The sequence below is a fragment of the Lycorma delicatula genome, chromosome 10 (assembly GCF_047948215.1).
Source record: "Lycorma delicatula isolate Av1 chromosome 10, ASM4794821v1, whole genome shotgun sequence".
Classification (NCBI taxonomy): Eukaryota; Metazoa; Arthropoda; class Insecta; order Hemiptera; family Fulgoridae; genus Lycorma; species Lycorma delicatula.
In genome coordinates this window covers 113,834,936-113,857,834 of record NC_134464.1, presented here as the reverse complement: position 1 = coordinate 113,857,834, position 22,899 = coordinate 113,834,936, and the positions used below count along the sequence as shown (strand labels likewise).

General features: G+C 32.9%; 1 protein-coding gene across 3 annotated transcripts in view; it reads right to left on the bottom strand.

The window, feature by feature from the left end:
- LOC142331093 (uncharacterized) overlaps positions 1-22,899 on the bottom strand; it is a 101,489-nt gene that overhangs the window by 53,954 nt on the left and 24,636 nt on the right. For all 3 annotated transcript variants that reach the window (XM_075376761.1, XM_075376762.1, XM_075376763.1), the window contains exon 3: positions 547-696. In XM_075376761.1, the coding sequence (XP_075232876.1) occupies positions 547-696 (150 nt within the window). The remainder of the gene's footprint in view (positions 1-546; positions 697-22,899) is intronic.

Sequence of the window (22,899 nt, the reverse complement as noted above, 5' to 3'; positions counted from 1 at the left end):
TGGCTGTTACCAAAGACCAATAGGAATGGTATTAAGAAGCACAATATTTCTTACGTTTATTCATTTCTATGTTTGATGGATGTTTCAACAGCAATAACGCAACATGCTGTCAGTTGGGAGGTAAACAAACAATTTGTTCTGGCTGTGCCACATTTACAGTACCATAAGAGACACAATGAAGTAGTTTCTCTGAGGACAACAATGTTACTTATAAAACTGGTTTCTGTGAAGAGATTATAAATTTACTTGCAAGAATATATCAGTTTCATTGCAGTAGGTTTGTTGTGTGATGAGACACAGTATATTTTGGCACTACAAAGATAGAAACAAGAAACCTCATATAAAACGTCGCTCGGAATGTTTATTCTTTATCAAATCCATGAGTTTTCAGGAGTGACTTGTCAATCATACAATCCTACACATACTGTTTTATCATTTCACACACAGTTTGGTATCACTTTTTTTTAATTTTAGTCAAAATATCAAGCGTTAAACAAGAATGCTAAATATTAGGTAAACCATAAAACATAAACGAAAATATCTTACTTGTCTAGATGTTGAAAGTTTATCATCTGTCATAGCAACAGGAGCGATCATATGTTCTGTTCGCTCTGTTTCATGCTTGATTTCTTTTTTAATACTGGAAGATAATGGATCTTCATCAAAAAATGAACTATCAGTTTGTACATCCATACTCTGCAGCAAAACATAAAGTAATAATAATGATAATGATAATATATGATATGATATGATATATGATAATGATAATAATTTTTTTTTTTTTTTGAGGAGGATGGTAGAAATGCATTTACGCACGGAGTGTCGGGCTCCCGCTGATGGTAGTATCCAATCGCTATCAGCAGACTACCATCTAAAACCTGGTCGACTAAGTCCTGGTAGAAAGGGGGTTCCCTTTCTACAAGGACTCGACCCGGAACCGTTTAACACATTACTTCTTGTCGAGTCCTCCTATACTAGCCTGATTAGGTGCTACCTAATTTTCAGGACTATCCAAGTCAACCTTTTTAGCCCTGAGAATGTTGCCGTCGAATTGGGCTACACTTTCCCAGCTACTCAGGTCATGGAGCATCATCGTAACCACGTTGTGAGGACTCAGTGCTCCGTGATCCGCCTCTAGTGTCCCTCAATCTGCTGCCCACCGAGCACATTTGAAAAAGGTGTGCTCAGCGTCGTCCCGTAAACCGGGGCAATACAGGCAGTCAAGTGACGGCGCTTTCCCTATGACATAGAGGTAAGCGCGGAAGTTCCCGTGACCTGTTAAAAATTGGGTCATGTAGTACTCCACTTCTCCATGCCGTCACTCCGTCCACGGTCTGACCAGAGGGATAAGCCTTGCGGTCCATCGTCCTGTGGTCTCGTGGTCCCAGGTCTCTTGCCATGCGAGGTACGTGCGAGTGCGGTCCTCGTTGGCAATGGTCACCCGGTCTTTGCCTGCCCATCGCCTCCTGTAGATCACCAGGCGCTCCCTTGCTAAAGTAGCAATGGGTATGAACGCCGGCGATCACAAATACTGCAGGCTAGGAGACCGTCCGATTCGCGGAAGCGACTCGCAAGGCTGCGGTGCGTTGCACCTGCGCGAGCCGCTTCCGCTTTTTCGCAACTCTTAATGCCTGGGCCCACACTTCCGACCCGTATAACAGGATGGAATGCACCGTGGACACCAGCAATCGCCGTCTGCTGGCCTTCGGTCCGCCGACATTCGCCATAAGCCGGCTGAGAGCAGTTACGGCTCTCGCAGCTTTGTCGGCGGCTGTACGAAGCTGAGTTTCCCGTCAGTCATCATACCGAGGTACTTTGCGGCCGGCTTGATCTCGACAACCTCTACCCCGACCCGCAGGGAGAGAATGGTGTCGATACGCTTCTTCGTGAGAACTACGATCTCCGTTTTGCTGAGGGCTAGAGACAATCCATGATTGTATAGCCAGGCACCGACTCTGTGCATGGCCCGACCGAGCCTCAGTTGGGCGCGCTCCACGTCGCGGTCTGCGACAAGTAGCGCAACGTCGTCAGCGTACCCAACCAAGGCAGATTCTTCAGGCATCTCCAGCCTCAGCAAGCCATCGTAGACGGCGTTCCAAAGGTCGGGGCCGAGAATCGATCCCACGCCGCCCCTGACGTGATCGTAGTCCTACGCCAGACTGCTGCGGTCTCGTAAATGAGACCGCGGTTCCTCACGTATGCGTCTAACATTCTGAGAAGGTATTGAGGCACATGGAACGAATCCTCTAGGGCCCGAATAATATCGCTCCACCGTGCGGAGTTGAACGCGTTTTTTACGTCCAACGTAACGAGAAGGACCACACGTCGCGAAAAATGATTGTGGTCCTCTGCTCGCCGCACTGCCTCAACAACCTCCTGGATTGCGTCTAGGGTCGACCGATCCTGCCGGAAACCGTACTGGTTAGGTGACAGGCCACCTGCCTGATTCATCGCCGTAACCAGTCTTTTCTTTAACAGCTTCTCCAATACCTTCCCAGCTGTGTTAAGCATATACAATGGGCGGTAGGAGGACGGCGACTCTGGATTTTCTTTTCCCTTGGGAATTAGCACAAGAGGCGCGGTCTTCCACCTGGCGCTAAAAGACCCAGCCTTCAGACATGCATTATAGTAGAAGATGGGGCCTGCAGCGCCCAACTAGTTTGAGTACCTCGGCCGGTATACCGTCGGGACCAGGGGCTTTTTTGCCTTTCAGCGACCGTAGGACTCCTTCCAATTCCTCCATCGAGAAGAGCAGGAAGTCGCCCATGTCGCTGAAGTCCCGCTCGGCACGGACCAAGTGGGCCGGGAACAACATCTTAACGACGTGTTCCGCTTTAGCCTCGTCTAGTGGAGCTGGTGACCGCGAGATCCCCAATCGCCGAGTTACTATCTTGTAACCTAGCCCCCAAGGGTCTGCATCCACGGTCTCCGTCAGTTCTCTCCAGCAGCGTGCCTTGCTCACGTTGATGGCTCGACGGAGCCGCTTCTTTGCTGTCTTATACTCGGCTGACCTGGCGTTCGCGTCAATGCGATTCCTCGCACGTTGGGCCACCCGTCTTAGTCGAAGACACTCTCGGCGCCACCCCGCAATCTCCGGTGTCCACCAGTACACGGGTCGCTTCTGGTGCCTCGGAATAATAATAATAATGCCCTGAGGTAGGTAATCCCTACGTCCGGAACACAACATCTACGTTCCACTTCCAGGGCTATATGTAATGTACTTACGTACATTACATATAGCTGGCTAACAGGGTTCCGAGTGTTGTTCTCGGATATGCTATTTTTCGGCCGAATTTCAAAACTGGATTTCGCGGCCACCTGAGGTACGAAAACTTTTAACGAATATAGACATGTATTGATATCACCTTTAGAGGTGGCGATGTGGGGGCCACGGTTGAAGTCATTTGCAGGTGTAACGGAGACCTTTCGTTGTCCACATGCCCCCAGCGATGGCAAGCACGTAGTTAAGGTGCCCATGTTTTTCGTGGCATGGGAGCCCTGAAAACCTCGGTGTGTAAGGGCCTGGAGTCAGTGCAGAGACTGCGCATCCGCTCTCTGCCAAGACATATGCCGGTTCCACCTGAGTACCGGAACGGACCTCCAGGGTTGATAGCCCTGGAGTGGGGGTGTACCCCGGCGGCTAGCCTTACTACAGAAGGGATAAAACGATCATGCAAGTTGAACAAACAAACCTGGCAGAGGGTTCACGTAAACACCCCCGTCTAAAACCAGCCGTTTCGCCTGAGGCAAAACGGAGAAAGAGTGCGGAATCAAGAAGGATTGAGATTGAAGCTAGAAAAAGCTTTTTTCAAGATTAGTAATGTACCTAAACCCAAATACTTGGTCATTACAAAGGAGGATGGAAATTTCTCGAGGGTGAGTCCTTTTCTCATTGCTCGGGAAATAACTAAATGCCCTGGAGGGCCTGTTAAAGAAATAAGGAAGACCTTCACAGGATTTCATGTGGAGACTGTAAATGATGCTCAGTCTCAAAAGATCCTAGCCTTAAAAAGATTGGAAAATTGGCTGTACATGTTGATCCCCACGGTACGCTCAACACCTCAAGGGGTGTGGTCGTCTGTCGGGATCTTCTAAATTGCTCGGAGCAAGCAATTGTTGAGGAGTTGTCATCGCAAGGAGTAATAGAGTGTCGTCGATTGAACATGAGAAGGAACGGTGAGGTCCTACCCTCATTCTCTCATGTCCTAACTTTCAACCGGCCTACTTTGCCAGAGAAAGTAAGAGCGGGGATTCATCGACTGGACGTGCGGGCATTTGTCCCACAGCCTATGAGGTGCTTTAAGTGCCAACGCTTAAGCGGATCGATAGCACCGAGGTACAGCTTCCATGTTTTAGACGATTTGCATGGTAGCGATCATTTCCCGGTGCAAATTGCAACTGATGCTACAAGAAAAATATATCCCATCTCTAAAAAATGGTTGTTTGAAAAGGCAGAATGGACGAGCTACACAGCTAGAACAATACTCCCTGAAACAACTGGAGTTATCGGGGACGATGTCGACGCTATAACAAATGCGATACTTGAGTCGGCATCTAGATTGTGTATGCCAGCAACAAGACTGTTATGGTGAAGTACAAATTGCAACGAGTGATTAACGTTCTAAATGAAGTTGCAAAGAATAATGGATTCCATTTTTCACCAGAAAAAACGTGCTGTGTACACTTCTGTAGGAAGAGAATTCCTCATCAAAGTCCTACATTGACAAATGGCGATAATCCAATACAATATAAGGATAACGTGCGATTTTTAGGACTGGTATTGGATAAATCCCTTATGTGGGGATTACACATACAGAACTTGAGTGTTAGATGCAAAAAAGCCCTAAACATTATAAAATGTTTATCGAACATTAATTGGGGCTCAGACAAAGAGATATTATTGAGATTGTATAAGGCATTGGTTCAATGAAAACTAGACCACGGATGTATTGTATATTCATCCGCTAGGAAGTCGCATTTAAGAAAGTTAGACATAATACATAATAGCGGAATAAGATATGCGACAGGCGCTTTCCGCACAAGTCCAGCAACTAGTCTAATGTCTGAAGCCGGATTACTGCCACTACATTATAGAAGAGAGATCCTTTTGTTAAGATATGCAGCAAACGTATGGGCTTTTCCTGCCCATATAAATCACAAACTCTTTACGAATCATTCTATAGCTGCATTATATGAACGTCGTGCTACCTATTCCAGACCAGCCTTAATTAGGTACCACAAATTAAGAAGAAAATATGAAATTGCTATTCCTGAGACACTAGCAATTTCCACAAGAGAAATACCGCCATGGCGTTTGCCAGCGGTAAATACAAGGTTGGATCTCTCTCAGGGAGAAATAAAAAAGAAGCCAGCAGTGATCATCCAACAGGAATTTTTAGCAACCGTCAGCAACTACGAAGAACATATTAGAATTTATACTGATGGTTCTAAAACCGAACATGGTGTTGGATGCTCCATATATGTAAATGGAGAAGCCCACTTTTGGAAACTGCCAGATATGGCAAGTGTTCATAAGCCAGAATTTACTGCCATTCAGCAAGCTCTTCGCTACACAGAACACTATTGCAAAGAGAGAGTGCTAATATGTTCCGATTATCTAAGTGCACTTGTTGCAATTCAGAACAAAAACATACTAGATCGAATACTAGATCGTGGATACCGGTGTTCTTTGGTGGTTGGGTTTCAATTAACCACACATCTCAGGAATGGTCGAACTGAGAATGTACAAGACTAGACTTCATTTACACTCATACATATCATCCTCATTCATCCTCTGAAGAATTATCTAAACGGTAGTTACCGGAGGCTAAACAGGAAAAAGAAAGAAAAGAAAGAACAAAAACATAAAGGATGTCCTAATTTCAAACATCCTGCCCATTTCATACGTTTTAAAGCAATGAGGACAGCGATGCGTATTTGTATGGACTCCAGGGCATGCTGGTATTACAGGTAATGAAAGCGCAGACGAAGCTGCCAGAAAGGCAACAGTCTGCGATGATTTGGATGCATTTCCTGTAAGAGTGGCAGATGTTAAAAATTGTCTAACGAACATAGTAAGAAACAAGTGGAATACTGATTGGAGGAGTTTAAATACAAAATTAAACTCCATAAAAACTTCTCCATATTAATGGAAAAGCGACGTGAAGTTGACTCGCCGTGAACAAATAGCTGTGACCAGACTTAGAATCGGTCACACGCGATTAACAAATTCATATTTGTTAACCGGCGAAGAGAGACTTGAGTGCCGACTTACCTGAAGGGAACATAAATTTAACACGATTAAGATCTCATTCAAACAAATACTGCCTAATTTAATGCTCAATGGTCAAGTTGTTTTTAAAATAATAAGTAAAATCTAAAACATAATTATTTTAGGTTCAATCATACACATCCCCTGTTGAATCGGGACCAAAATTTAACATAAGTCAGAACTTACATTGACGAACAACATCTCAGTTTCATAAGTTCTTAGTAATTCGTTTTGGAAATACACAACATAAATTCTAAGAACCTATTTATATTCTCATCTTTATGCCCGATCGACTTAAAATTTCAGGACTGCAAACAACTAATATAGTACTACCACTGTACAGAATTTGAATTCCTATTAAGCCTCATAAAAATTTGAAATTTTAAAATGGATGTAATACCCCACTCTCTTGTCTGATTACATTCAAAAAATGCAACTGTATCAATGACCCACATATAAAATATTTGTCCCACCCAAAACTTTTAGCGCTCACTGGACTTTCCCTTAAAGCTATAGGTACAACCGATGTACTGGCTACAACTGCAACAGCAAAATAAAATACGGGTACCGTGATGCCCTTGGTCCGATGAATCAAAAGTCAGGCCAAATCTGGGATATATACGTATGTAGCCAAATATTTGTGCCAAAATATTTCTATCAAAATACAGACCAACACAGGTATGTACTGGCATCTTTTAGAAATTTCTATAACTTTTCTTTTATGTTTTATGGTCTAAGGTGGTCTTTAAATGTCGACATCTGCAAATATCCTGACCAATACCCAAAAGTTTGGCCATCATTATACATATTCTTTACACCTACACTGCCGCAACAACAGCAATAAAGGTGTAGTTGAGAAAATAATGTCATTTATTAAAAAAAAAGAAGTACATTCCACTATTTTAATATAAATTATTTATATAAAAATTGAAATATAAATTCCAATTTATGAAATAATCTTTGAAAAAATAGAACTTAAATCTATTTTTTAGACAAAATTTATTTTTATAATTTTTTTTTAAATTAAGTTTTTATAACAATATAGATGGATAAGTAATAATATGTAGTCAAATCAAACACAATGTGAAATAAGTGTTTTTCATCTAAAAGTAACTGCAGTCTACTGCATCAATCTCTTTTTTTAAAAAATCATCACATAACAACTATTATTCGCACAATTGAGATGAGTTGTTTGATAAATATTTTATTAAATTCAACACAAGAATCATACAAGTCTGTGGGTACAAATATGTCCAACCCAAACATTGACTAGTACAGTTAAAATCAACAAACTAATATTTCTGGATGAAGAGATTTCATTTAAAACAGGAATTTTACTTTAGCTTCATTATTCATTATATAACAAGCATGCATTCAATATATATATATATATATATATATTATAGATAATCCAACTTGATCCACCTAAGAACCGGAAATTAAAAAGTAAATAAGGAGACTAAGTAATTTCTGTACTTAGGTGGATAAAGTTGGTTTATATATGTAATACATATTGTATAAAAAACATGCTGTATCTCCATTACACTAGAACATGTCTAAATTTAATAAAAAGAAAGGGATCTCGAACATCAAACTTTTTTTTTTTATAGAAATACAAAGTAAATCAAGAATCTTATATAATACAACAGCAGTAGACACACAAAGTGATTTAATAGCTGGGAGACAAGGGCACAAAGAAACACACATAGCATAGGACAAAAATATAACTACAGTAGACAAGAAAGGAGCCAAACATATCAGACAGTACAGCCCAAACCCAGTATCCAGTATACATAATGAACACATTATTATTATTTAAATATATCCTACACATAAAATTAAGTAATACATTTCAAAATCACAAAATCCATTAAAAATAAAAAAATAACAGAATTCACAAAAGCAATATGAACACTATATAATTAATAAAAATAACAAAACTAAATAAAAAAGGATTATATATTTATTGTAAAAACTTAACCACCAAAACACAGTAACAAGTAAAACCTAAAAAAATCAATACCGGTTTCTTACTTTAGGTTTTATTATTATTCTGCTTTGGTGATTAAATTGTTAATATTGAACTTAATTAGTACAATTGTCAATAATAAGTTCATCAATTAATTAAATTTTCAAAATTTAATTAACGCGTGCACACACACACACAAACTGTCGCAGGAAGTATTACTCAAATTTAAGGAACTGATTCAGGACATAAAAATAAACAAAAAAAACCTTCATCTAGAGAAATGCTCTACCTTGCTTCATTTTTCCGCTGTACACAATTTTGTATTTTTTTTAATAAAAACTTATATCTTAAGAACAGATTGACATACATAAATGAAATTTAATATATATATAATTTAATTTAAAAAATAATAAATTATAACAGTTGGCAAAAATGATATTAGAACAAAAGAAAATACATTTTAAATATTACATCATTCCAGTACTGGACAGTAGGAATTGGCGTTTGTCCTTAACCAAATTAAAAATTTATAAAAACAGTAACAATTTTTAAAAACAACTAATTTTAATTCAAATAAATATAGAACTGAACACCAACCGAAGATGTGATATCCTGTGAAAATAGATTCTTGGAATTAATATGATAAGTTTGACTTGTCTATTTACTGTGTTTTGGTGGTTTAAATTTCATTTAATATTAAATTTAATTAATTTTAGCACAGTGGTCAATATCTTAACATGTATTTTACTTAAATTACCCTTTTTAACAATCATATTTCTTTGACCTGTTAAATTATACAGAGTGTTTGGAAAGTCACTGTGCGGTATGCTTTAGAATTATATAGTGCATTCTGTTCTTTCAGTTCAGTTGATACTTGAGTGCTGCTCAGTAATAAACAAGATGCGAGTTATTGAGTTGTGATTGAATATGCTTAGTTTTGTTTCATTTATTGGAATCAATAGTTGCGAAAAATGTAATGGTTCTTTCAGTAGAGGAATGTATTTTTTCTCATTGAACACGTCTTTAATGAAGGTGACTAGTATACTGATTTAGTGAAGCGCAAGTTTTCTTAAAAGTTTCCAAATACTCCTGATCCTCTCCGCAATGCAGTCTGAACTCTTACTGAAAAATGTTGGGTAACAGATTCTGGTGAAGATACTGATCAAAGTGGAAGACTACCTAAATTAAACGATCAAAAGCTGCAAAGCTGCTTGATATTTCAGATGCTATAGCCGAGAGTCCATTTAAGTCAATGCAAAAGGTAGCGCAACAACAAGATATTGCACTTGCTACCACACATAAAGCTGTAAGAAAAGAACCGAAATGTTTCCCTACAAAGTAATGTGTATTCAAGAGCTCAAACCCACAGATTATGCCAAAAGACTAAATTTAAATTATTCAATGATTTAAACATTTTATTGACCAAAATTTTTTTAGGTATCCTCGATATTATGTTTGTTTTACAGATCAAGTGTAGTTTCATCTGGGTGGGTATATTAACTTACAAAATACACGACTGTGGTCAACAACTAACCTCCAATAATTACATGAATAATCTTTACATAAAGCGAAAATTGCAGTCTGCGTCAGTATGAGTAGAACATGAATTGTGGGTCCATTTTTTTTTGAAAATACAATCAATAGTGATCGTTATTGTGCTGTTTCAACACACTTCAATACTTAGTAACTTCAGTACTTCTCTTAACTTCATAGTTAACTGAAGTGGAACTCAATCACAATCGATAGCGCCACAGCGCACACAGCTAGCAAGTTAATGGCTTTTTACTAAATGTCTTTGAGGGGTTTGTGGTCTGTACAATAGCCCGATCTGAGCCCGGTCTGCACAATAGCCCCAGATTACTTTATGTGGGAGGGCAGTGAAACAAGCAGTGTATCGCAACAGACCACACATGATTGACGAACTAAAAACCGGAATAACGGCATTCATTCCAGAACATCAGCTGTTTAAAGTGTTTGAAAACAAATTGTTGAAATGCGTGCAGTATTGTATTCATGTTGGAGAAGGTCATTATCAATACCTTTTATAAACTATTCCGGTTATTATAATATCAGTTTCTATAAAATAACGAAATAAGAATGCAAAGAAATAATTAAAAACTATAACTATATATTATTTTCATCATTAGTTCTATAATACCAGTGCACAGCAACTTTCCCAACACACTGTATTTTATTTCTATTAATATAAACCACCCAATACAGAAAATTGAGATAAAACACATCTTACCTTAATTTTAAGGTAGCTGGTTTCTAATAATAGAATTTAAACACACACACGTGCGCGCGCACAAGTATATATAAATTGAACTTCTACAAAGTAAATAATTTTTAAAATATTACATTTAAAAATTCAAAAATGGTAGACATTTAAATTCTGTTATCATTAATAGCTCTGTAAATGTTACTTTTATTGAATTACGTTTTATTACACAAAATGTTAAACCTTATATTTTGAATAAAATAGCAACTGGTTGATTAACTGCTAAAATATGACTGATATTGCTAAACTGGATTACAAAAATGATATGTTTGATCATTTGGAACCGGTTTTCACTTTCTTCATTAACTGAATTAAAAATAATTAATAACAATTTCTATTATTAGTAATAATAAAACATGCACAATATTGTCAAAGTGAATAATTTTTGTAATCCAGTTTAACAATTTCAACTATACCTCAAGATGTTTTACAAACATTTTTTTTAGACACACAACTGTTACATTGTTCATAATAAAATGCTTAATATTTTATCAAATCAAACAGATTTCAACACTACTAATATGGTGATTAAAAAATGTTAATGGGTGCCAATTTACAATTTTCAAAGGGATAATTATAAAACTTATTTATATTTTGAAGATGATATTATTGGGAAAATTTTCACCATATTTCATTAAAATACCTCAATCCATTCTTAAGAAACAATTTTTATTATTTAAAAGAAAGGATCTTTTCAGATTTACCACCCCCCCCCAAAAAAAAAAAAAAAATTTAAATCAATGGACCAAAATTTGATGAATTTTTAATATCCAATAAGAATTCAATGGTAATACGCATGTTTCAAAATAAAATTCTGAATTTTTTATTTTTAAACAAGAATATTCCTACCTAATTCTTATTGGATACTAAAAATACATCAATTTTTGGCCAATTGATTAAAAAATTTAGTGTTTTTTTTTTTTTTTATGGGGGAATTCCAAAAAAAATAGCAGAAAATAAACAGAAAATGACAGACAAGAGGGGAAAATGAAGCGAGATAGGGAATATGCCTAAATGAACTTTTTTGTTTACTTTTAAACTTTTAAAAATTGTTTACAGAGTTGCCATATATAGAAAAATATTTTTTTTATGAAAACCATTTTTATTTATATAATATGCTCTAAAAACTAGTATTGTTTTGAAAACATGTTTCGATGCATGTTCACCACTGCCGAAGAACAAGTAACCCCGTAAATTTCCATACATACTCCAGCATTTTTCAATAGCATACTATAATATACTTCTAATGGCATTGGTGATATGTTCCTTGACATGATTCATGTTTTGTATCTTTACCTGATACACCATAGCATTCGTAAAAAATGTTTATTTTTCCTATGTATGGAAACTTACAGGACACCTCTAATTTTAGGACTAAAAACATTAATATTTTTTATTTATTTTACTTTTGATATTAAATTTCATAACTACTATTTTTATTTAATTATAAATATATTTTTCATTCTAACAATATATTTCATTAGGAAAAATAAGCATAGATTGATAAATTATTAACCTTAAATGCTGAAATCATTAGTGTTATATATTACATCATTTGTTATTTTACATAAAATGAATTTAATTAGTCTAGCGAACAGAATTCATGTTTTGGTTTCTTTCAGAAATAATATATTATCATATTATTCAACATCCCACATCCGAACAATTCACAAAATGATTTTATGTTTGCCGGGATGAGCGGTAAGTTTAAATAAAATATCAAGCTATAGTTTTAAACAAGCACACAGCGGTAAGCGGCTTGTTAATTCTAAATTACCTCTTGTGAAAGTTGTTCAATTAATTCAATACTGGGCGGGCATCTGACAACTGAAAATGTTGCAAAAAAGAACTGAAAATGAATAAAAACACTATTGTAGACTAAACTGCAGACAAATCTGCTAATATTCTACTGCTATACCTGAAAGCGATCAGAGGGTTGATCAAGTTATACAAATAGATGAAGTAAGGTTTCATCGTGAGAGAAAAATACAAAAGAAGTAGGCAAGTAGACCGGTATTGGATATTCAGGGGAATATTGAGGAACACTAAACAGCGTTTGTTAATCGCTATTCCTACAAGAGACAATACCCATACCTCTTGTTCTGCTTTATTAGGCCAGGGACAACAATTGTGTCGGAGAGTGGAACAGTTGTAACTGACTTTGTTCGGAGCACTTCAATCAATTTACTGTTAACCATTCTCTCAATTTTGAAGATCTAGAATCGGGCACGCATACATAAAATATTAAGAAGAAATGTAAAATGCAGATTAAAAATAATGGGGTACATCCCACGAGTTATTGAACTCTTTATCTACATGAATTTGTGTGGTGGTAGAGAAATAAAGAAGCTAATCCTTCTGAAATTATTTTTATTTTAAGTGACAAGAAACTACAGATCTCCAGAATAATGTTAAGTGGAATGATACACATCAATACTATTAGGAAAATTTTTCTTTGTTTCTAGAATAAATTTTAATTCTGTAAAGTTAAGTTTACATTATGATACGTTCTAATAGCGTAACATTACAACACATCTCCACATACAACTAAGATACAGTCACTGTTATGGTATAATAATTGTTTGAGATGAAAATTGACACCCACTAATGCTGGGTAATTATGTTCACATTATGAAGTGCTCGACTTGTATGCGGAAGTAAAATAAAGGTGGCTGAAACATAACATTAAAGAGCTATGCAATTTACTACGTTATTCTAATTGTAGTCTAGTAGAAACAGTAAGTGTTGTTTTGTGTCTATATTCATTATGAGTAATTACTCATTAATAAGTAATTGCGATAGTCACAAGAATTAAAAATTAACTTGTACATTACACAAAGATAAAACAAATTCTACTTTTAGAAAAGTAAACAACCTGATATGTGGTACAACTTTTACTGCAAGTAAATCCCTCTTAAAACAAAATATTGGAGCATTAAATATCGATTGTTTCTTGAATAATACTATCTTCTTCTTCAGCGAATCTGTCTTTCAACAGGTTTATACTAAGCATCCTCCATTTTTCTTGGTACAGAGTTTTCTTTCATTTTCTTCCCTTCTTGATGTCTAGCAAATATGCCAATCCTTCTTCCACTAATTTTATTTTTCCTCTACGATCCTTCATAGAAAGAAAATTCTATGTAGGCTATATCCTAATTAACATGTTTTCCTCGTCTTTATCGCTTTCATCAAATTCTGCCCTTCTCCTATTATTCTCAATTCTTACTAATTTCTCATTTTGTCAGTTCACTTCAAACAATCCAATGACAAGATCTCTTTCTCCTTTTTGACCAAATCTGATTCGAAACATAAAATACCACTTTCCGCACAAAGAGTAATTTGACAAACCACTTCCTCGATTTAATTAGAACTCTTAGTCTTAATTAGAACTTTCTGTCAGTAATTCTTTCATCTTTTCAACAGTTCCTTTCCTTGAAAATATTCTGCTTCTTACCTCCCTCCCTCTCTCCCTCACCGTAATGCTTCCAATATTATTATTGCAAAAAAAAAACCATTTTCCATTAAAACAGATACTAACCGTTCTCTTATATATCTATATTAACCATTTTCCTACAACGTCAAATTTTTAGTAGGACTAACAGGAACAGCGAAATATTCTATTGCAAACAGGATTTCAATACTGCATAAGCAACTAAAAATATATATCAATTGTATTGTATTCTATTTTAAATTATTATAGAAATATTTATTTTATGATTTCAATGTTAATAATTTTTTTTTTATTTCATTGATTTATTGATCTTGTTTCACGCTGTTGTTTTATATTTATCAAACTGGATATCACGTTAAAATTATGATCAAATATATTATTTTTAGGCATCTTGCCTGCTATTAAAATTACGCTAACTTAAAACAAAATGTATTTCTTGTGCACAAAATAGATGCTGAATAATTCTCAGATGTTGAATCTTCTTACACATAACAATTTTTAGAATGTTAGAATAAAGAACTGAAGTAAAAAGATTTGGAAGAATTAAAAATACTGAATCGTATTATTAATATTAAGGATGATAACAACTTAATATAAATAGTGGAACGTATACCTAATTTTACAAAAAAATTTGTGAAAAACGTTTTTTCTGTTAACAAGGCAGCTACTTAATAATGATTTTGAATTATACTCGCCGTGAAAGGAAGCTTAAAATTTAAAACAGATTTGAAATGAAAATGGGCTTTATAATAAAATTTAAATACTAAGGAATGAGCAAATATTACAAATTATTTTCAAGTAGCTGCAAATAAACTGACTGGATTATTATACTCTAATTTTACATCTAGTGTATTTATAAATATGTGCACCTAAATCAACATAACTGTCAGAGAATTAATGGATTTATAAAAAGAAAAAATCAGTAGCTGTAGTAATTTGTAAAACATTATTAAGAAATGCATATAGTTACAGGATCTATCTATAACTACTTTTGCATAGCGTGTTTTGAAGATACATCACAAAATAAATGCAAATAAATATTAATTCACAAGTCCTTAACGAACCATAGTCCAAGATATCAGCTCAGAAATCTAAGTTCAATTACTCTCATTAAACAATCTATTTGCCCTCCGTTTAATATCTCCACAATTCATTATATTTTTCAATAGATCAGGCATACATTTTATAAATCAAATAAAATCTTAGAACAATTAGTTTTATTAAACATAATAATAAAAGACTTACATTTTTTATTTTCCTGGCTACAGTGATACATGCTGCAATAGCTATTAAAAGGAACGTAAAAAGATCAGTCAAAAAAAAAATGGTATTTTTTTGGGTTTTGTGCCTTAAGGAGACATTAAAAAAAAAAAACAATTTAAGAAAATAAATAAATAAAAAAATAGATTTAAATAAAAAGTAATCTACAAAAAATGTTTTATTCCACTGCTTCCAAGTCAAAAAGATTTGTCAGGCAGTTTGTGCATATGTTGGTCTGTTCTTGGTCTTATTTCTCTTCTCTGGACTCCATACACCGATTTTCTTCAAACTTGGTAGATAGGTACTCCCTTCAGGGGAGGGGGTTCTATTAAATTTTTGAAAAAACTGGAAAAAAGAGTACAGGTGTTTTGGCAGAAATAAAATTTCAAATCTTTATGGGTGTTTTATAAAAAAAGATTTCTAACAAAGTTAAAAATTTTTATCAAGATTACAAATTACCAAAACTGTTTATTTAATACTCACTCCCTCACCAAAAAAAGACTAATTTTATTTTTTAGCTATGTCTTACTTCAGTAGTTAATGGGAATTTTTTTGCGTATATATTTTCTATATTGATAAGATTTTCAAACTGCTATAAACTTTTCTGTCCATCCCACTCCAGTGGTCTGAGTTAATATAAAATATTTTTTTTAGATTAAATCCATCTGAAAAGCTACTAATCTCATCTAAAATTTAAAAATCTTACTTTTTTGATAGCCCTTGCTTTTTAATATTTCTTGGAGAAAAATTAACCAGACTTCCACCCTAGAAAAATTTCAACTTTACTTATTTAAATTACAGTTGTATCTTTGTAGGTATTAAACAATTTTAAAAAGTTCTTTTTTTAAATTTACTATCACCACTTAGGGATAATTTTCTTAAATATTAATTTTATCCAAATACTTCTCCTGAGTCAGGAAGGCCCCAAAATGAAAAAAAAAATTGTTTTCACAATTTTAATTTTTAATGCTCAAAATCTATTTCGTTTTTAACTGCTTCCTTGTTGGGGGGCTACCAAATTTTTAAAAATATCAAAATTGTTTATTTAAATTATGATCTTCATTTATTTAAAATCAATTTTGGTGAATATTTTAATCATTAAAAAAGCCCCCAAATTTTCAAAAAGTGAAAAACATATTTTTTGAAATGTAATGCTAATAAACTATTTTATTTCCATTTACTTTATTTAAAAAATTATTATTTTCATAGCACCGAATACCGTTTGATTTTTGCATTTGTATAAGCTGAATATTTTTTTTCTGATTACGAGCAATGACTGCTTCGGTCATTTAGCCCAAATGAATTTTATAGCAGATGAAAAATGCCATGCCTGACCGCGATTCAAACCCAGGACCTGCGGATGAAAGGCCGAGGCGCTACCACTCTGTCATGAAGATCCACAAAGTAATATTAATATTATTTACTAATTTTAATTTAAAATTAAATAAATCTTACTTTACAACTTAGTTTTAATGTATAATTTACATTTTTAAATTTTACTGAATATACGGGACAGCACTGTGTTTGCAATCCTTTGCTAGCTATTTTTTATCATTTACTGCTTTAATCTGGTATCTTCGTTAAATAGTTTTATAAAAATTTCTGCTGCATTGAAAAGTTAATAAAATCTGATTAAATACATCATTTTATATAAATATAAAAAATATATAAAAAATATAAAAATCATAAATATATAAATATAAAAAATCATAAATATATATATAAAAATTCTTATGAAGCAGTGGATGCAATTCATTAAATACACAAAATACAGGCCGAAAACTTTAGCTCCATGTATTTACTAAAAAAACTTCTCTACCCAACTAATTTCCATAATCCACCAAAAAGGTGGAAGGAGAGAGAATTTGAAAATTAGGCGAGTACATAATATTCAAAATAAGATATTAAAACAAATATAAATGGATATAAACAAATATAATATTACGGGTACTCTTGTAAAGAGATAAATTAGATTAGCCATATATTTAACCTACAGGGGCTTGATTTTTGAAACTACATTTCAAATTTTCACTTCCTTTTTATTCTGTAAAATTTGTAAAGTAATCTGTAATTTGTAAAGTATTCTGTCTTTTTTTTTAACATAATTTACATATTTTACTGTTTTAAATAAAGAGCACTCTAACGTTCAGTTTCCACTTTAGATAATTTATTTATGTGCCACTTTTTTTATACTAATTTTGAAAAAGTGAAAAGTTAAAAAAAAATCTTCATATTGTTTTAAATGCAAATTGTTTAAAAACTTTACAAATTTAGTATTAAAAAAACTCCGTTCATTATTTGGCAAAGTCTATTTTTTATTTGCAAATAAACCTGCTACATAATATTTTTCTTTAAGTTCTGCTGAAAGTGCTTATCTCAGCTTAAAAATTTAATTTTCATCTCTTAGCAGTTATTTTACAAATGGAGGTTATCCTGTTCAAATTTTGCAAAAACATTCCTTTCATTTGAAATGATCTCAAGAACTGGCACATTCATAACTACGATTTCTTGTTTTTTTTTAAATCCATTTAATTTTTTTCTTGGAAAAAGTTTAATTTTGAAAAGTACACGCTCTGAAAAGTCAGAAAATTCTTTTAAAAAACAAAATTCAATCTTCACTTTTTACATGAAGTGAAGTTATTTCATATACAAAATAACAATTTCTTACTTACTTTGTTCTTTTCACTCTTCACTTTTCTATTTTACACTCCCATTTTTCAAACCTTTAGTTTTAAAAAACAGAAAATAGAAAAAAGAAAGAAATAAAAAGCAAAGAGTGAAAATTAATTTCAAAATACAAGCCCTCGATTTTGGTTAATTTGGTAATAGAAATATATGTAGAGGGTAGAAACTTCAATGAGGAAAAAATAACAGAAAGTTGAGGTCGTATAATGTAGTTATTAAATTATAAGGAATAGCATTAAATCATGCAAATAACTGATGAATAAAAAAATAACAATTAAAAAAAAGATCATAAAAGTTTTGCTGACAAAAGGAAAAATTCTGAAGCCTGTTAAAGAGTTTCGTGCTTCTATTGTTTTTGGCATATCAACAAAAGCCACTTTGCTTGTGTTTTCATTGTTTTAATTTATAGTGTTAGTTACTTAAATAGTTTATATCAATAACTGATGTTTTTACGTGTACAACATACACTCCTTTACTCCTCTTTCTACTTCTGACTGTAGAGCATTTAGCTTCTTGCTACAGTATACATGAATTATATAAAACATTAACATGAAATAAAGTTGTAAAAGAATAGATATACATGAAGCAAGAATAGATATGACTGCATTATACAGTCAATCAGAAACAAAAATAAAATGATGTAAAGGTTCAAACAGAACCTTTAATGTAAAGGTAAACAGAAGAAAAGATTGATTAAGATAGATATAGAAATCTACTGCCCAAAAATATAAACAGAAAGAAAATAAAATAAATAAACAAAAACATATATTTATCAAAATAATAGTGAAAAGGTAACAAACGAAATCTAAGAGTATATATATATATATATATGTTAAGTACCATAACTATAATAATAATTATATAGGTGATTTAACACAAGTAACTCCCAAAAATAACAAGCTGTCCTAAAAAATAATAATCGTAACATGTTAGGGAAAGTGATGAGTTTAAAGTTTCATTTTTACTAAGTCAGATATGCTGATCTCTCATAAGTATGCCCAGCTCACCGAAATGCAGGCAATATTTAGCCCAAAAATAAAACACTAATCTTCAATGCAGGAACTGGCTGCATCATTGTTTTCAGCGATAGCGATTATTTTACTCCAGTAACTGCTTAAGTCTAGCTAGATCAAATATCAGGTTTAGGATTACCTACACTCTAAACTAGAACTCTTACTGATGTGTAGCTAAAAAACACAACTCGGCCGGTACAACCGGTTAAATTTGTGCAAGAGTACATATTACAAAGGAACAAGTAAACCAAAACGGTATTCTCTGCTTTACGATTTACAGTGTTGTTACATTACTGTGGGTAACCGGTTACTATAATTTTACAATAACAGTAAATGTTATACACGATGGAATAATTTTAAAACATTTTAAATAATTTTATACGGTAATACAAATATTTACTTTAAAAAAAATTAATTAATTAAAAAGTTGTATGAACAATTAATACATGGTCTTTCAGAAAATAACAATAAATTTATGATTTAATGGACTTACAGTGACTTATCTTACCAGACTCTTTAACTATCCAATAAAATTTATTAAGTACTTCATAATAAATAACTAAATCATAAATGACTGAACGATTTTTTGAAGATATTAAACATAAAAAAGAGTTTGTAGCAGAACATTGGTACTTTCTACCCCGCAATGTGAATTAGTAACATCAAATTCATTTCGCCAAACAGCCGGTTCATCGGTTGGCTTTACCGTATAATATAAAAATTATTAACTAGTGTATTAACCCGTGGGTATCTGAACTTTTCTTCTCCGTGTTTACATGTTTCCAGTGACCAAATATTTTCTTAGTTTACACGTGAAAAATTTATCGAGAACTTGTAACCGAAAATTATCCCCTATGAATACATTAAATACATATAAGTATAAGCAATTAGTTAACTGATTTTGTTAAGCATGACCTGTTGGTATAAATATATAATTAAAGTTAATATACAAAAAAATCGCTTACCAACAATCGAATTCAAAGCTTTTAAGTGCTTTCTGTGTTAAATTCTCTCTCACATTTGTCCTATTTGTAATAGTAATTAAAACTTCACATGTAAATTATAAAAAATCACGATATTTACTTAAAACATAACAGTTGGTTGTCGTATGTTATCCGCATTTATTTTAACACAACAATTGAGACCACCAAATAGACAGGACGTTTACGTTAAAATAATTTTATAAAATATGATGATCAACTGTTATATTTTAAATAAATATGACGATATTTTATAATTTACTTGTGATGTTTTAAGTACTATTACAAATAGGATGAATATGATTGTTCCTAAAGATGGAATTTAATTCTGAAAGCACTTGAACGCTTCAAAGTTGACTGTTGGTAAGCAGTTTTTTTGTATATTAACTTTTAGTTAACTCTACATTTATACTATTTATATAAACTATCCACTAAAAAAACAATACAAATATTATTACTCGCAGAATTCTACTTCCTCTCACAGAGTGTAGTCCTAGCTCTTTTAATTCAAACATTCTGAACAATAAACTTCCTTCCTCATTCAATTCTGTATAGTTTTCATTTAAAGTATTACCAAAAAAAAAAGAAGAAATAAATAGAACCATTGATGTATCTTATCTAAAGAAAGCCATTTCTAGTAAAATTAGGTTTTCTTAATTTTATCAGGATAGATCTTTATCTATCCTTGCTTTTCAAAAACATTTAACTTGATAAAAAAAAATCTTTAAATTATTTAATATTAAATTACTACTTTTCTATACAAATTACAATAAATTTTTCATCTGTAAAATCTTTTGAATATTCTTGACAGAAAAACTAACAACACATGCTGTTAGTGACATCTATCTTTAAAAACGATTAGAAAACCATTTTAAAATACAGTAGCGTGCAAATTAATCCAAACACCAGGAATTTTTTGTTTATCTTGTGGCTATTTTAATTGATCGCACCCAATCTTTAAGTTGTTTGTGTAAAGTGAGGTTATTATTCTTTGGTTATTTAGCAATAAATAGTGTTCTGTGAAAGTTTTTTTTAATCACAAAATTATATTTTTGTTTTTTTTGTTCTGTGTCTCGAGCATAAAAATAATGGACATAACTCCAAAAAAGTATTCAAAAATTGTTTCACTTTTCCAGCATACCAATAGGATACGACTAATAGCATCTGAGTGTGGTGTTGAAATAGGGACAGTGAATTTTATTTTAAAACAATTTAAAGAAATTGGTTCCTTTTCACCTCAAACGAAAGGCAAATGTGGCCGTAAAAGAGAAACTACTCCAACGCAGAACGGGTTATTAGTGAGAAAAAATAAACTTAATCCAAAATTTTCCGCTTTCGAATAAAATTGAGAATTAGCAGCTGATGGAACAAATTTACATGTGACAACTGTTAGACGCCAAGTTCTTGCAGCTGGAGGGAAAGCTCATCAAGTCAGTTAAAAAGCATATTTCAACAACAGCAACTGACAAAAAAAGCTCCTGTGGGGCAAAGCACATGCTAACTGGACCAAAGATAACTGGAAAAATGTTGTTTTCCAACGAATCACATTTTTATGTTCAAGGGCAAAGAGTTACATACGTTACAAAAGCATCAGATGAAAATACATCCTCGACTTATATCTATAACCTATCGGTTAAACAATCCCATAAAAAAACTATTTTGGAGGTTGTTTCACATTTGAACACCCTTGTTAATTTCTTCCATAGATGGTATGTTGAAAAGTAATGGGTATATCAAAATTCTGAAGAAAAGGATGGTGACAAAAATCCCCACAAGGCGGCGAAGTGTTCCAACACGATTTAGCACCATGTCATACTGCCAAAAAAGCAGAATGATTCTTCCAAGAACATAACATTAAAGTGCTCCTGTGAGCAGGCGATTCCCCAAACTAAAAAAAACCCAATTGAAAATCTTTGGGCAAGTCAAAAAACGGCTCTCAACAATGAATTGTATTACAAAAATTAACCTCTTTAAAGCAATAATATTGGTATGGTTTAATGATGAAGAAATCAAAAAAACGTGTAGTGTACTTGCTGAATAAATGCTAAATCAAGTATGTGATAAAAAAAGAGAGCATATTAATTACTAGATATTCGCAAATTATACTATTTTTTTTGTACATGATTTCTTTTTTCTAAATAAAGTTACTTTTTATTAAATAAAGTCTGTGTTCAGATTAATTTGCACAATACTGTAATCAAATAATGCATTTGAACTGTTTAGATCTATAGATTTAATATATCATTTTTATCAAATTTAATCCATCTGTAATTTTAATATTTTTCAAATGAAATCTGTTCAGCTCTGGTTTTTTTAATGTGCCATTTTCTAAAATTTTAATGTTGATGCAGATTTATTTAGATACAAGCGATACAAATAAGTACTGCACGGAACAACATTATTCAATTTTTCAAACTGCTTCGTAGAATAAAGCGTAGATATAAGATCAATTACAAGCAAATTTTACAGGTAGCAGATAAAAAAAAAAAAAAACTAAATCTCAGCTGAATCAAACGATAAAAGATTTACAACCGCATTGAATTGATAAAATAGAATATAAACAAACAACACAAGATAGGTCAAAAATATAATTTGGTTATACAGGGATTTCATAAGATTAAAGATGAACACGACTGTCGACACTGTAACAGGATATTCCAATCGAGTAAGGAATAGATTAGAATTAACTAACTGTATAAAACTTACAGAAGAAATCTTCTAATAATTGGAAAGCAAATTGTTTTAAAATTAGAAAATTTTAAATATGAGGCGAGCAAGATTTTTTTATTTAATATAATAATTTTATCAAGTAAACATCAATTGTTCAACTATATAACTTAAATAATAATGAAATGCTGCTTTTTACTGGTAAAAGACAAACTTATAGACTTTATTTAATTTCAAATTACTTGACATATACCGATCAGAAATCGCTAACTAATCAGAAAGAGATAACTAAATCATACTGTAATAAAATCACCATACCATT